This window comes from Octopus bimaculoides, chromosome 11, assembly GCF_001194135.2.
Source record: "Octopus bimaculoides isolate UCB-OBI-ISO-001 chromosome 11, ASM119413v2, whole genome shotgun sequence".
Lineage (NCBI taxonomy): Eukaryota > Metazoa > Mollusca > Cephalopoda > Octopoda > Octopodidae > Octopus > Octopus bimaculoides.
In genome coordinates, this window is record NC_068991.1 from 2,669,928 (window position 1) to 2,682,831 (window position 12,904).

At 40.1% G+C, this 12,904-nt stretch overlaps 1 protein-coding gene across 1 annotated transcript; it reads left to right on the forward strand.

Annotated features, from left to right (window-relative positions):
* Positions 1 to 7,073: 7,073 nt before the first annotated feature.
* LOC106884063 (ecdysteroid-regulated 16 kDa protein) lies at positions 7,074 to 12,898 on the forward strand. The gene is made up of 4 exons (XM_014935279.2): positions 7,074 to 7,265; positions 9,444 to 9,551; positions 10,271 to 10,446; positions 11,900 to 12,898. The coding sequence occupies exons 1-4, from the start codon at positions 7,184 to 7,186 to the stop codon at positions 11,978 to 11,980; spliced, it is 447 nt and encodes a 148-aa protein (XP_014790765.1). The 5' UTR covers positions 7,074 to 7,183; the 3' UTR covers positions 11,981 to 12,898.
* The last annotated feature ends 6 nt before the right edge of the window (positions 12,899 to 12,904 follow it).

Sequence of the window (12,904 nt, forward strand, 5' to 3'; positions counted from 1 at the left end):
TCCTGTCCTGCCGCCCTTACTACCGCCGCCACCACCACCACCTCCACTGTATTTTCTTCTTGTTCCAAAAAGGAAGAAGTATCATTGTTTTGACGAGAAATGAAAGAAGGATTATAAAAATAAGGCCATTGACATTTTGTTTTGCAAAAAACATCCGGGTCTTACCGGGATGTCGATTGCTGATTTGATTAAACGTAGTTTTAAGCTTTCGGAAATGCAGTTTACTGCTCTATTTTATTGTTGATGTCGCTGCTGTCGTCCTTGTTGTAGTAGATACATACTAGTCACTACAATGAGTGAGAAGAATCTCTGTAATATATCTTTTCTACTCTAGGCACAAGGCCCGAGATTTTTGGGGAGGGGGCCAGTCGATTAAATCGACCCTAGTACGCAACTAGTACTTAATTTATCGACTTCTAAAGGTTGAAAGGCAAAGTCGACCTCGGCGGAATTTGAACTCAGAACGTAAAGACAGACGAAATGCCGCTAAGCATTTCGCCCGGTGTACTAACTTTTCTGTCAGCTCGCTGGTGTTTAATTTCTCTGTCTCCGTACAATATTACTCAATCAAATATGGTATTGGTTGATATGATTTCGGAATTTACCGAAGTATCCGAAACGTGCACAAGCTAATTAAAGGGATGCATAATTCTCCACTTTTTGTGTTTTTCCACTATACTCTGTCACCTTATATTAAATGTATTTGGTATTTGAAGTCCAGGTCTACAAATTAGACGGGTAACGGAAAGTAACTTTATGGTCGATGTGGATTACCATAACTTTCACTGGACAATTTGGTTGGCCAAGTCTGATCCCTACGGACTTCTTATAAAATATTTACCTGGATTTTTAACCCCTTTCTTTCCTTTAGACACACGCACAGACATTCACACATACACACACACACACACACACACATGCACGCAAATATATTTATATTTATATACGACGGGCTTCTTTCTGTTTCCGTCCCCTAAATCCACTCACAAGACGCAAGACGAAGGATTTGGTAAATAGAAACTGAAAGGAAGCTCGACACACGCACACACACACACACACACACACATATACACACACATTTATACATATGTGTGTGTTTTTATGTGTGTGTGTTTGTATGTATGTGTGTGTGTGTGTGTGTGTATGTATGTGCCTGTGTGTGTGTGTTTTGCTCCATCACCAAAATAGGCTGAATGTTGTGTCAGCCGTGATGCCAAACCGCCCGCATCCAAAGCCCAAACAGCTGTCCCAAACCGTTTCCTCTCTGGTAGGCCGAGACGATATCTCTGTCAGCTCAGGAGTGCATCGGCACCTGAAACAACCAACAATACACAATAAACACTAACAAGCCATACTCATTCTCTCGCCAATGTTAACCAATTATACTTCACTGTCAAGAGGAGCAGAGGTCAACAAATGTTTAGATCTGAAGAGTTTGCTTTACCATGAAGAGGAAGCCCAATTTCCTGGCTTTAGATAGGCTCTCACATACTATAAATGTATGTTTGAGGTCACCTCAACAGTGAGTGTTTCAATCATTTAACTTTACTTACTATGTCGGATGTACTTCGAAATCCATTGATGACGATTTGTTGAGTCGGACCATATTGTATTTCATATTGCTGAGCCTCTATTCATCTTAGCCATCCCGGAAATAATCGCCAGCGATGGAGTTGTTATATTGAGGACATGTTTACCGACACAGATATTCGAATCAGCCGAAAAAGGAATTTCAGCAGAGGCTAAAATAGGGAAGCATTAAATTGTGTGAGTGGAAGTGTGTGTGTGTGTGTGTGTGTGTGTGTGTGTGTGTGTGTGTGTATGTGTGCATGTGTGTGATAGACAGAATGTTTCTATGTATGTATATAGGCTTATATATACATATATGAGCGCGTGTGTTTGTGTGTGTGTGATAAAGAGAAATAGAGAGACTGTTTCCATGTATGGATATGGGCGTATATATACATATACGTGCACATGTGTTTGTGTTTGTGTGTGTGTGTGTGTACGTATTTATATACATATACATAAGTACATATCTGTATATAAGTGCGTATATATAAATATAAGCATATACGTAAATACACATACGCACGCGCGCGCGCGATATAATATGTTTATTTCGCTTTCAGGACACAAAATGTTGAAGACATAATGGCCAGAAGAAAAAAAAAGAAGAAAAAAATTCGCAGACGGAAATCGAACCGACAACCTTACGATCCTGAGCCGAATACCTTAACCACTCATCCATACGCCTTCACACCATATCAAGAAAAAAGAAAAGAAAGAACACCGTTTATAATGTAGTCCTGCATACACAAAAGCATGATCTGGTCACGGTTGGAACGCCCTTTGTCATAGCTCTGCTCGATTAGGGTGGACTTTGGTTGAAACAACAATAACAATACTCGCTCTATTCTTTTCTACACAAAGCACAAGGCCCTAAATTGGGGGGGGGGCAGTCGATTAGATCGACCCCAGTACGTAGCTGGTACTAACTTTATCGCCCCCTAAAAGGATGAAAGGCAAAGTCGATCTCGGCCGAATTTGAACTGAGAACGTAGCGACAGACGAAATACCGCTAAGCATTTCGCCCCGGGTACTAACGGTTCTGCCAGCTCTCACCACCTTACTCTAAAATCAGTATTACAATATCGATTATCTCTAATTTAGGAAGAAGGTCGGTGATTTTAAGGGCAAGGTGGTAAAACGATGAACCTTGGATTTTTGTTTTTGGCGCAAATGTCGATGAGTTGGCTGAATGCTATTTTTCTGTTTTGGGGACTTTTGATCTGGGATCTGTGCAGAGCCATGCTTTGATGTAGACTGTTTTTTGGTTTTGGCCTATGTATTGCTCTTGACACCCAGAGCAGGTTAATATGTACATCAGGTTCTCCGAAGCACATGTGAAGCTGTTTTTCACTGTGAAACGTTGTCCATGTTTGAAGGAGAACTCCGATCCCTCAATTTAATTGACGCATATCCCACATGTCATAGGCTGTTAGACTTTTATCTATTTCATGCGACTGCGTTTTGATTTCAAATCCGGCTTTGATTAATATTACCGGAGCCACAAAACTAAGTAGTAACCAAAGCTTTGAGTCGATTCAGATAATTAAAAGACGTTTATCGGGTTTTCTCACGCTCAAGAATTCCATTCATTTTAGCGGTTTCCGTCTATGAGTTGTGGTCATACTGGGGCACCACCTTCAGTAATTTTTTAAGACCATATTTTTAGCTATCACAGCGGTGAGCTGGCAGAAGCGTTAACAGGCTAGGTGAAATGCTTAGCGGTATCTCGTCTGTCTTTACGTTCTGAGTTCAAAGGTTGCCCGGCGAGGGGGGAGGGCGGCATGTGCTACAGGGCACCATGTACTATGGAGCACCATGTGTTACGGGGCGCCATGTGCTACGGGGCATGACAGAGACAAGGAAGCTTTCATGACCGTCAGCTCGTACACGCCAAAGTTCAGTTTGCCCAAGGCGCCAGCAACCCCAGGGCCGGCTCTAACCCTAATCAAAACCCTTATCATCGAACTATTTCGCTACTAGCTACAAATTTAGCTTTTCACATGGTAGTAGGCACTTCGACGCGCTTAAAGCTGTAACTGTTCGAGTGGCGTCACGAATTGCGTGCGTCCTGCGTGACCCCCATAGGCTGGTCGCATTATTGAGGTGTGTTTGCAGTAAGCTGGGGCTATGTTTAATGAAGGGTAAGATGAGTTGAGGAAGTCCGAATTGGCCATTGCACGGGGTGGTTGAAACCCACGCAAGGTCGCTGACAGGTTATGTTTATCTAGTTTCTATGAAATGTACATACATTCATGAGAACAAAAGTATATCAGATTAAATCCGATAAAACGAATTGTCACGAGAGTTGAATATCGATGTTGTTTTTATTGTTGTTGTTGTTGTTGTTGTTGCAGATGTATTTGTCAAAGGTAGGGCGTATTACTTGATAAAAGATTCCTTGTGTGTGTGATGACGTTTCTGTTTGCTTATATCGAGTTGGCATCTGGGTATGCATACGTGTACGACACAACACACACACAACTATATATATCTGTGTGTGTATGTGTGTGTGTGTTTGTGTGTGTGTGTATGTGTACAGGTGCACATATATATATACATGTAAGTATGCGGCGTTATAAGTATGCATATGTGCATACACACGCACGCACACACGCACGCGAGGGTTGTACAGGAATGCAAAAACTGGTACAATTTCTTTTATTATTAACTGACACAGATCGCTAAAATTGCATATGTTGATAGAATACCTCCTTCTCTATTGAAACTCTTCGTCCCGTTCTTCATTACAGGAAAATAAGGGATTCCAAGCAGAAACAACACGCTGTCACTGAGGTTTTGATGGAGAAGGTTGCTGCAGGTTTTTTAGTGAGATGACATCATTTACAAGAACAATGTGAACCGATGGATGAAGTCTAAAGAAGGGGAAACCAGTATTGAAGACAAACGATGGTGACCATCAACTGCGACCCCTAAAACGAACCCTGAAAGTGAAAGAAGTGACTCGCACAAGATAGAAGAGTCACGATCTATGAGCTTGCCACGTAACTGAATCGTGCTTACAATGCATTACGGAAGATGGTAGAATACTTTGGGTTTGGTAAACTGTGTACAAAGGGACTACTCGAGTAGTTAATAACCGATTTGAAGAAAAGTGGGGATGTCTACTCTGATCTGCTGGAAGCGCGGAAACTACCGAAGACACCACGTTTCTTTTCCTTCTAGTCACAGCGGATGAACTGTGGCAGCATCTTTTTGATCCGGAAACGAAAGTTCATATATGGAAGAGCGTCTCACCTTTTCTCCAAGGCCTAAGAAGTTCAAGAACCAGCGATCGGCACAGAAAGACATAGAGATTGTTTTGGGGATGACAAGGATGCCATTCTTCTTGATTGGTCCCTAACCACCAAACAACCAAGATCTGGTTCCTTTCAACTTCCACCTGTTTGGATCAATGGAGGAGAGATTTCGGGACATCGATTTGGTGGCACAGACAAAGTGGAGATTCTTACCCGGATTTTTGCAAAGAGAAGCCGAGAGTTGGGTTTAACGATGGCGTCAGTGCATCGTTTATGGCGTAAAAAGCTTTGTATAGAGAAAAGTTATTGTACTAACATATGCATTTTAAGCGACCTATGTTTGTTAAAAAAACTTATGCCTATTTCTACTTTGCTTTTGGCATAACCTTCCTCCGTGTGTGCGTGTGTGAGTGTGTGTGTGCGTGTGTGTGCATGCATGTATGTATGTATGTATGTGTGTGTGTATGTAAGCACGTACATGTATGTATGATTTATTATTTTTGAAGTCACGTATGCGGCTCAAAGGCTCACAGTTTCGTGCCAGTGTACTTCAATCAATTATGCAGCTTCAAAGCCAATAGATCATAGGTACATACTCTGCGATGTGTATGGAGTTCTATTTCAGCCGTTTGTACAACACCCATTCGCCTCTGTAAGTGTGTGTGTGTGTGTATGCGCCCGCACGAGAGAGAGCTCGTGTACTGTGCATATTCATTATTACTTTTTTTAATTACTTTTTTATACACACAAACAAAATAAAAATGTGACTCATTCACCAAAGGCAAAGAATCGAACTGAAAAGCACACATTTCTCACTCTTTTAATGATAAGAATAACAATGAGCGAAAAGGCAGATATTATTCTGCCTTTATGCTACAATATTTCATGTATTTTGAAGCTTCACTCGCGGTCATTCGTTAAACCAACAATACACATTTGTATATAAATTTAACTGGAGGAAAAGATGTAAATTGTGGCTTGCTAAGAATAAAATATAAACCATTTAATTAAAAAAAATATTTCTATAATTAATTGAAAATCATTTCTTTTTATATATTTAATTATTGATATACAAATGATTTTAGCCGGTGTATTCGCTATCTATATTTTGATTTACAAAGCAAATGTATGTTTGTATGTATGTATATATCGCGGCACTCCGTCGGTTACGACGACGAGGGTTCCAGTTGATCCGATCAACGGAACAGCCTGCTCATGAAATTAACGGGAAAGTGGCTGAGCACTCCACAGACACGTGTACCCTTAACGTAGTTCTCGGGGGAAATACAGCGTGACACAGAGTTTGAAATACACAGAGTGTGAAATACAGGTACAACAGAAACAGGAAGTAAGAGTGAGAGAAAGTTGTGGTGAAAGAGTACAGCAGGGTTCGCCACCACTCCCTACCGGAGACTCGTAGAGCTTTAGGTGTTTTCACTCAATAAACACTCACAACGCCCGGGTAATCGAAACAGCGATCCTACGACCGCGAGTCCGCTGCTCTAACCACTGGGCCATTGCGCCTCCACATGTGTTCGTCTCTGACCATCGCTTTACAGCCGGTGTCGTTTTGTTTATGTCCCTGTAACTTAGAGGTTCGGCAAAAGAGACCGATAGGATAAGTAGTAAGCGTTGAATAAAAAAATGTACAGGGTTCAATTTATTTGACTAAAGTCCTTCAAGGAGGTGACCCAGCATGGCCGCAGTCTAACAGCTGAAACAAGTAAACGGTAAAAGATATAGAAACAAAAAATGCGCGTGTTTCACTGTTCGAACATTCGATCGGTTTCCTCGCCATTCATAAACACATAAACATCTGCATGGACACAAGTACAAACGCACACAAACACACACACACACATACAAACACACACACACACACACACACATACAAACAAGAACATACACATACATAGAAGCACACACACACATACAAACAATAGCATACACATACATAGAAACACAAACGCACACACACACGAGAAAATACGCATACATACAAACACACACACACACACACACACACCTACACGGAAAACACATACACACAAGAACATACACATAAACACACACACATACACACGCATACACACCGATACGCATACACACGAAGTCATACACATACATACAAGCGCACACACACCTACCACTGATAACAAATACACATGGCTCTTCTCCCGCCTCGTTCTAATATATCGCGCTATCTCCCAAGAAGCTGCCACCAATCAAACCACACGTAACTTCAGTAAATATCCACCATTTTTGCCTTATATATCTCTTATCCGTACACTACAAGTCATATCGAAATTTTCAACCAAAACCTCTCTGCAAGCCTTAGCTTGTCTCCTTCGACCATGAATAACAGCCTCTACTTCACACCTCTTTTCTTCCTCGCATTCGCTTTCGTCGTTAGTGCTTCGCCATACCTAGCTTGCCGTAAGTTATTCAGGATTTTCTGTTTTCTTTCTTTTTTTTATTCTTTTATTTGTTTCAGTCATTTGACTGCGGTCATACTGGAGCACCGCTTTTAGTCGAACAAATCAACCCCAGGACTTATTCTTTTGTAAACCTAGTTCTTTTGCCGAACCGCTAGATTACGGGAACGTAGACACGCCAACATCGGTTGTCAAGCGATGGTGGGGAACAAACACAGACACACAAACACACACACACAGACACACACACACAGACACACACACACACAGGTACACACACACACACAAACACACATGCGTATAACACAAATATATATTATTTGCATACATACATAGACACACACATATACGTAAAATAAAGAAAGAGAAAGAGAGAGGGAGAGAGAGAGAGAGAGAGAGAGAGACAGACAGAGAGTGAGAGAGAGAGAGAGATGGAGTGTGTGTCCACAATGGGACTCTTAAGCGGTCGCTGGAACTCCTTGAAATAGAAGTATGATTTCTTCCAAAATAAATCCAGGAAAAGTGAAAAATACTTCCCAGGAAAAAAAAATCTGAATAAAACAGGGAAAAAGAAAGCTAAATGAAAGAAAATTCCCAGGAAACCATCATTCATTGACAAATTTACTGTTTTTGTTATATTTGTACAATATTGAACAAAACCTGATTGTTTCCGCTCCCGCCCCTACCCATCGTAAAAAATGATTTCCTTTCTACAGAAACATTACACACACACACATACACACACACATCATGTGTGTGTGTGTGTGTATGTGTTGACAGTTAATATGCGACCTAGTTTTTTATGCTTATTGCGCAGATGTGGCTCTGCTGTTTAGAAGTCCGCTTTGTATCCACATGACTTTGCGCAGACTCTTGGTCAAGTGTTTTATTTACTTACATTTAACGATAGCCCAGGGCTTACGAACTAACGTTTTGTGAGGGAATTTGGCACACGGAAACTGAAAACTTGTGCATGCTCGCGTGTGTGTTTGTGCGTGTGTGTATCAAAAAGGATGAAAGTTCCTTTCCAAGCCATATTTTCATTGGGCCAGTTTCTCTGGATCCTTTGGTGCAGTGGTTCTTAACCTTATTGGAGGTACTGAACCCTGCAAGCTTCATCAGTGCATTCACCGAAACCCTTCGTAATTGGAAAAATAAGATATATATATTTTATTAGTGCACAAAATGAACCATGCATCAGAATCATTGTGTTCTAAGAACAAAACCAAGAAAATATGAATTTAACACAAAAACATCACTCAATGAATATTTACTGCAAATAAATGTGACTTTTGCTGTTGCCTTTTAGATACAAGTTCAGAAATGCGCGACTTTCCTTTGGCGAGAGTCACTCTCATATCGTTTTAGCAACAAAGTCAGTTCCTTTTCTTAGTTTTCATGTCTACCATCCTAGAAAAGGATTACTCGCAAAGATACGTTGTAAGAAATGGTGTGAGTATTTCAAGGGCTTTCTTAGCAATATGAGGTTATGGTATGATTTGGTGACACCAAAACGTTGAGAATGTTGTTGTTCTGGAGAGTTGCCGTTGAAGCTGGCTCTGCTGAAGTTCAATGATTTCGTCGAGGTATCCACCGTTGACATCTGCTGTGGCAACACTAAACGTGAATCGCGGTCTCAGCCATGTTGGATATGATCGTCTGGTGGAGAAGTATCCGTCGAGAGACTTTGCATGGCAGTTGCTTCCTTCAGCTTCCTAGGTACAGAAATGTCTCCAATTCCAGACATGCCTTCGATCTTACTTACACAATCGTCCAGCAGGGGAAAGTTTGTGAAGCTATCATTCTCTGTTCGTCGTTTCCATAAAAGTAGCTTTTTTTTTAAACGCCTTCAGGTTTTCTTCTGCCGCGAGGATGTTGACGCCACCAGCCTGCATCTGTAAACTGAGATGATTGAAAGCATCGGAAATATCGACCATGTACACCAAAATGAGAATGGACTCAGAATTTTTGGAACAATCTGAAGAAAGAGCAAGAATTCCTTAAATATGCATATATGCCTATAACCAATTTTTCTATCTAAGATCGCATTGTTTATATAAACGTATTCGTGTACGTAACGTCGTAACTTTCATTGCTGACTCTAATTTCTATAAAAAAAAAATTGGTAGAAATAACTTTTAAAAGTGAAATATTATTGAATCTGCGTTTTCAATTTCAGAATCAGAGCTTGGCACCGTCAGCGATGTCCGCGTCTCCAATTGCGACAGTTCACCGTGTATTTTACCCAGGGGTGGACAAGTAACAATTGAAATCGACTTTACTCTCAGTAGGTTCTCTCTGGTTGTTTCTGCTTCATTATTCATGTTGTATCGTTGTTGTTTAATGTAGCAGCTGTTGTTGTTGTTGTTGTTGTTATTGTTGTTGTTATTGTTGTTGCTTTTATTGTTGTTGTCAGTGGTGGTGGTGGTAATACTGGCGACCCCTTATCTCCTTCCTTCTTGAATATGCCGTGCTAAAGAATCAGGAAACTGCACAGTAGGATATCACTCATCGCCATGTTGTAGTGTTGATGTATATGATGGTGATGGTGATGGTAATGATGGTAGTAATAGCAGCGGCGGTGGTGGTGGTGGTGTTTCTTGTTTGGTCGCATCGAATACCTATCACTCAAAGACATTCCGACCATGACCTTGCTTCAGTATTTTCCAGCAGGAAATACCAAAATTCTGTTCCAGTTGCTGTTGGAAATTCAAATTTAAATCCCATTCTGTTACAAAAGACATAGAGAGGAACCCTGGTCGATTTCATTTCTCGTAAAAGGGGCCACGGAACTTATAAAACCACTGTAAATGAATAGTTATTTGAAGCCTATATTGTTTCATATGTTTTGGGGTTAATGTCTGTTTTTTCGTTTTAAGATGGTAGCGCTGTGCTTATGAGAGGAATTTGCTACTATGTCTTGGAAATATTGAAAAATTTACACTTCTGAAATATTCTGTTGAATTTTCATAAAGTAAAGAAATTATTCTGCTATTTTGGTTCTAGATTCTGATGTCCATACCGCTCTAGACAGTGTCTTTGGAATCATCAGCGGTATGCATGTGCCCTTCCCAACAACAAGCCCTAATGCCTGCTCCGGCAAGGGTCTCACTTGTCCTCTAAAACAAGGTGTTAAGTACACCTACAAGTCGGTCATTCCTATTTCTGCAATTTTCCCTAAGGTAAGAATCAAAAATGTTCTCTTTTTGTTTTTGTGTTTTCTTTTAGACAAATAGAGAGAGGAAGGGAGACAAAGAGAGAGAAGAAGAGAGAGACAGAAATAGAAAGTGTTTGTGTGTGTGTGTGTGTGTGTGTGTGTGTGTGTGTGTGTGTGTGTGTGTGTGTGTGCATGTGCGTGTGCGTGTGCATGTGCGTGTGTGTGTGTGTGCACGTGTATGCTATCCACACACACGCGCGGCACTCACATATCTCAACTTGTTTGACTTGTTTGACTGCTTTTTTAAAGTGTGTAGACAGACCAGAGAAGACAGCACCAGAGATCCGTTTTAGGGTCATGCACAGCACCCGAGACTAGTGGAGGAAATGATGTTATCATCTGCTGATGATTGACCTGACCCGAATACTTGCAAGGCTCCGTTAAAAAGGTGGTTTTTTAGGGTGGTTTTAAATTAGATAACTGCAAGTTAAAGTTTGAGAGGTAAAAAAAAAACTTGAGCGTTTGGATACGAATTTTAGGGGACTGATGCTACTGGGTAAGAAAGAATGAGTGTAAGTGACCAGAAAGGATTCTGGTAACAGTGGAAGACACAATAAGAGTAAGGTGAGGAAGGAAGATGAGTGAATCGAGTGGACCACAACTGAAATCAACCAGTTTTGGGGACCAGGAGCCACTCTGGTGATGGTAGAAAAGACAACAATGAAACAGACGACACGTCTTTGATGCAGGAGTTGAAGAGTGCCAGCAAGAGACTTTATGCCAAACAAATGGTTGGTATTTTTATGCAGTTTATGACATCTTGGTACGTAACAACAGCAACAACAACGTCTTAGATGCGAGAGCAGTATTGTATGGTGAGAATCACATGGGCTTTCTTATAGGGTTACTAGCTGTTGGAGCTTTCCTTTTTTCCGGCTAATCTATCTTTTCTGCCGCTGCTTTTTTAAATCCCTTTGCATAGGTCATATAAGTGGATTAAAAAGCTTGTAAATAGATGGAAGAAAGTCATAGATAATCAGGGAAAGTACATTGATGATTAAATTTCAATTAAATATAACATTTGACCACTTGTTTTCTTTATTAAAAATTCGGACAAAACTTATGGGATGACCTGATACATTCCAACGATGGAGTTTTGTATTTTTGTTAGAGACCAACAACTTCTTTTACAGGGAGGCTTCAAATGAATAAAAATTGAAGAGAGCATGAATACATACATATATAGGTGTGTGTGGTTTTTAACATTAGAACAACGGGACACAGATCAACTGTCCTCAATATATACCTGCTACTTACTTTAAAATTCAACCAACTGACATCAGATAAATTCGATCTTGGTTAGATTTTTATTTAGAACGAAATATCAAATACTGAAAGTAATTTCATTCAAAATTTCTCCTAGCCGGTGCTTTTAACCATAACGAAATAATTTGGGTTTTTTTCTCTCTCTTTGACAGCTACGTCTGATAGTGGAATGGTCCGTCGTGGAGGGTACCAAGAAACTGTTCTGTGTGAAAATCCCTGCTCTACTGCAATAAAATTGCACCCGTTACCATTCGTGGTAGAGAAAGAGTCATTCCAAGAATAAGGGACCTCATTAATTACTCGTACGTGTGTGCGTAATTACATGTATGTGAGTGTGTGAATCCATTATATGTACTAAATGTATGCGTGTGAGCTGTTATACATATGTGAATACATGTACACATTTGTATGAATATGTAGATGAATACAAGCAAATGGACATTCAACTATATGTATGTATAAATGTGTGCGTGTAAGTGTTTCTGTGTAAGTGTTTGTGTGTGTGTATGTGTGTGTGTGTATTTGTGTGTGTGTGTAAGTGTTTGTGTGTGTGTGTGTGTGTACAATATATATACGCAAACACACACCTACACACCCACAAGTAAGCACATAAATGCAAAACAAGGTTGAAAAAAATAGTACTCGAATACTGAAGGTAGAGCAACATGCTTTTTTGTTAAAACTGCAAAAACTTCACAAAAAAGGTGTTACTCAGAGTTTCACGTTCCCGTTAATCGGGCAGTTGTGATACTGTATCACAACTGCCCGACGAACGGGAACGTGAAACTCTGAGTAAAATGTATATATGTGTATATGTTTCGATGTAGTCGCATGAAAATATCTAATTACGCTTATGTATACTTAATACGTAAGTGGTGCTTACTTAAATCTAGCTACATTTAATGTATTTAAATGTATGCAGGATTTTTGTGCAACATGAGCAACATATTGGAAACTCAGTATAACAAAAATTGAAAACCATAGACAATGTCAAAGTGTTATTATTCTGCAGCCATCGATAACATAGCCACTGTTTGCGAACAACTTATATTGTTCCCACACCTTACAATGCATACATTATGATATATGTATATGTGTGCGTATGCGTGTCAGTATATATATGTATATATATATATATATATATATATATATATATA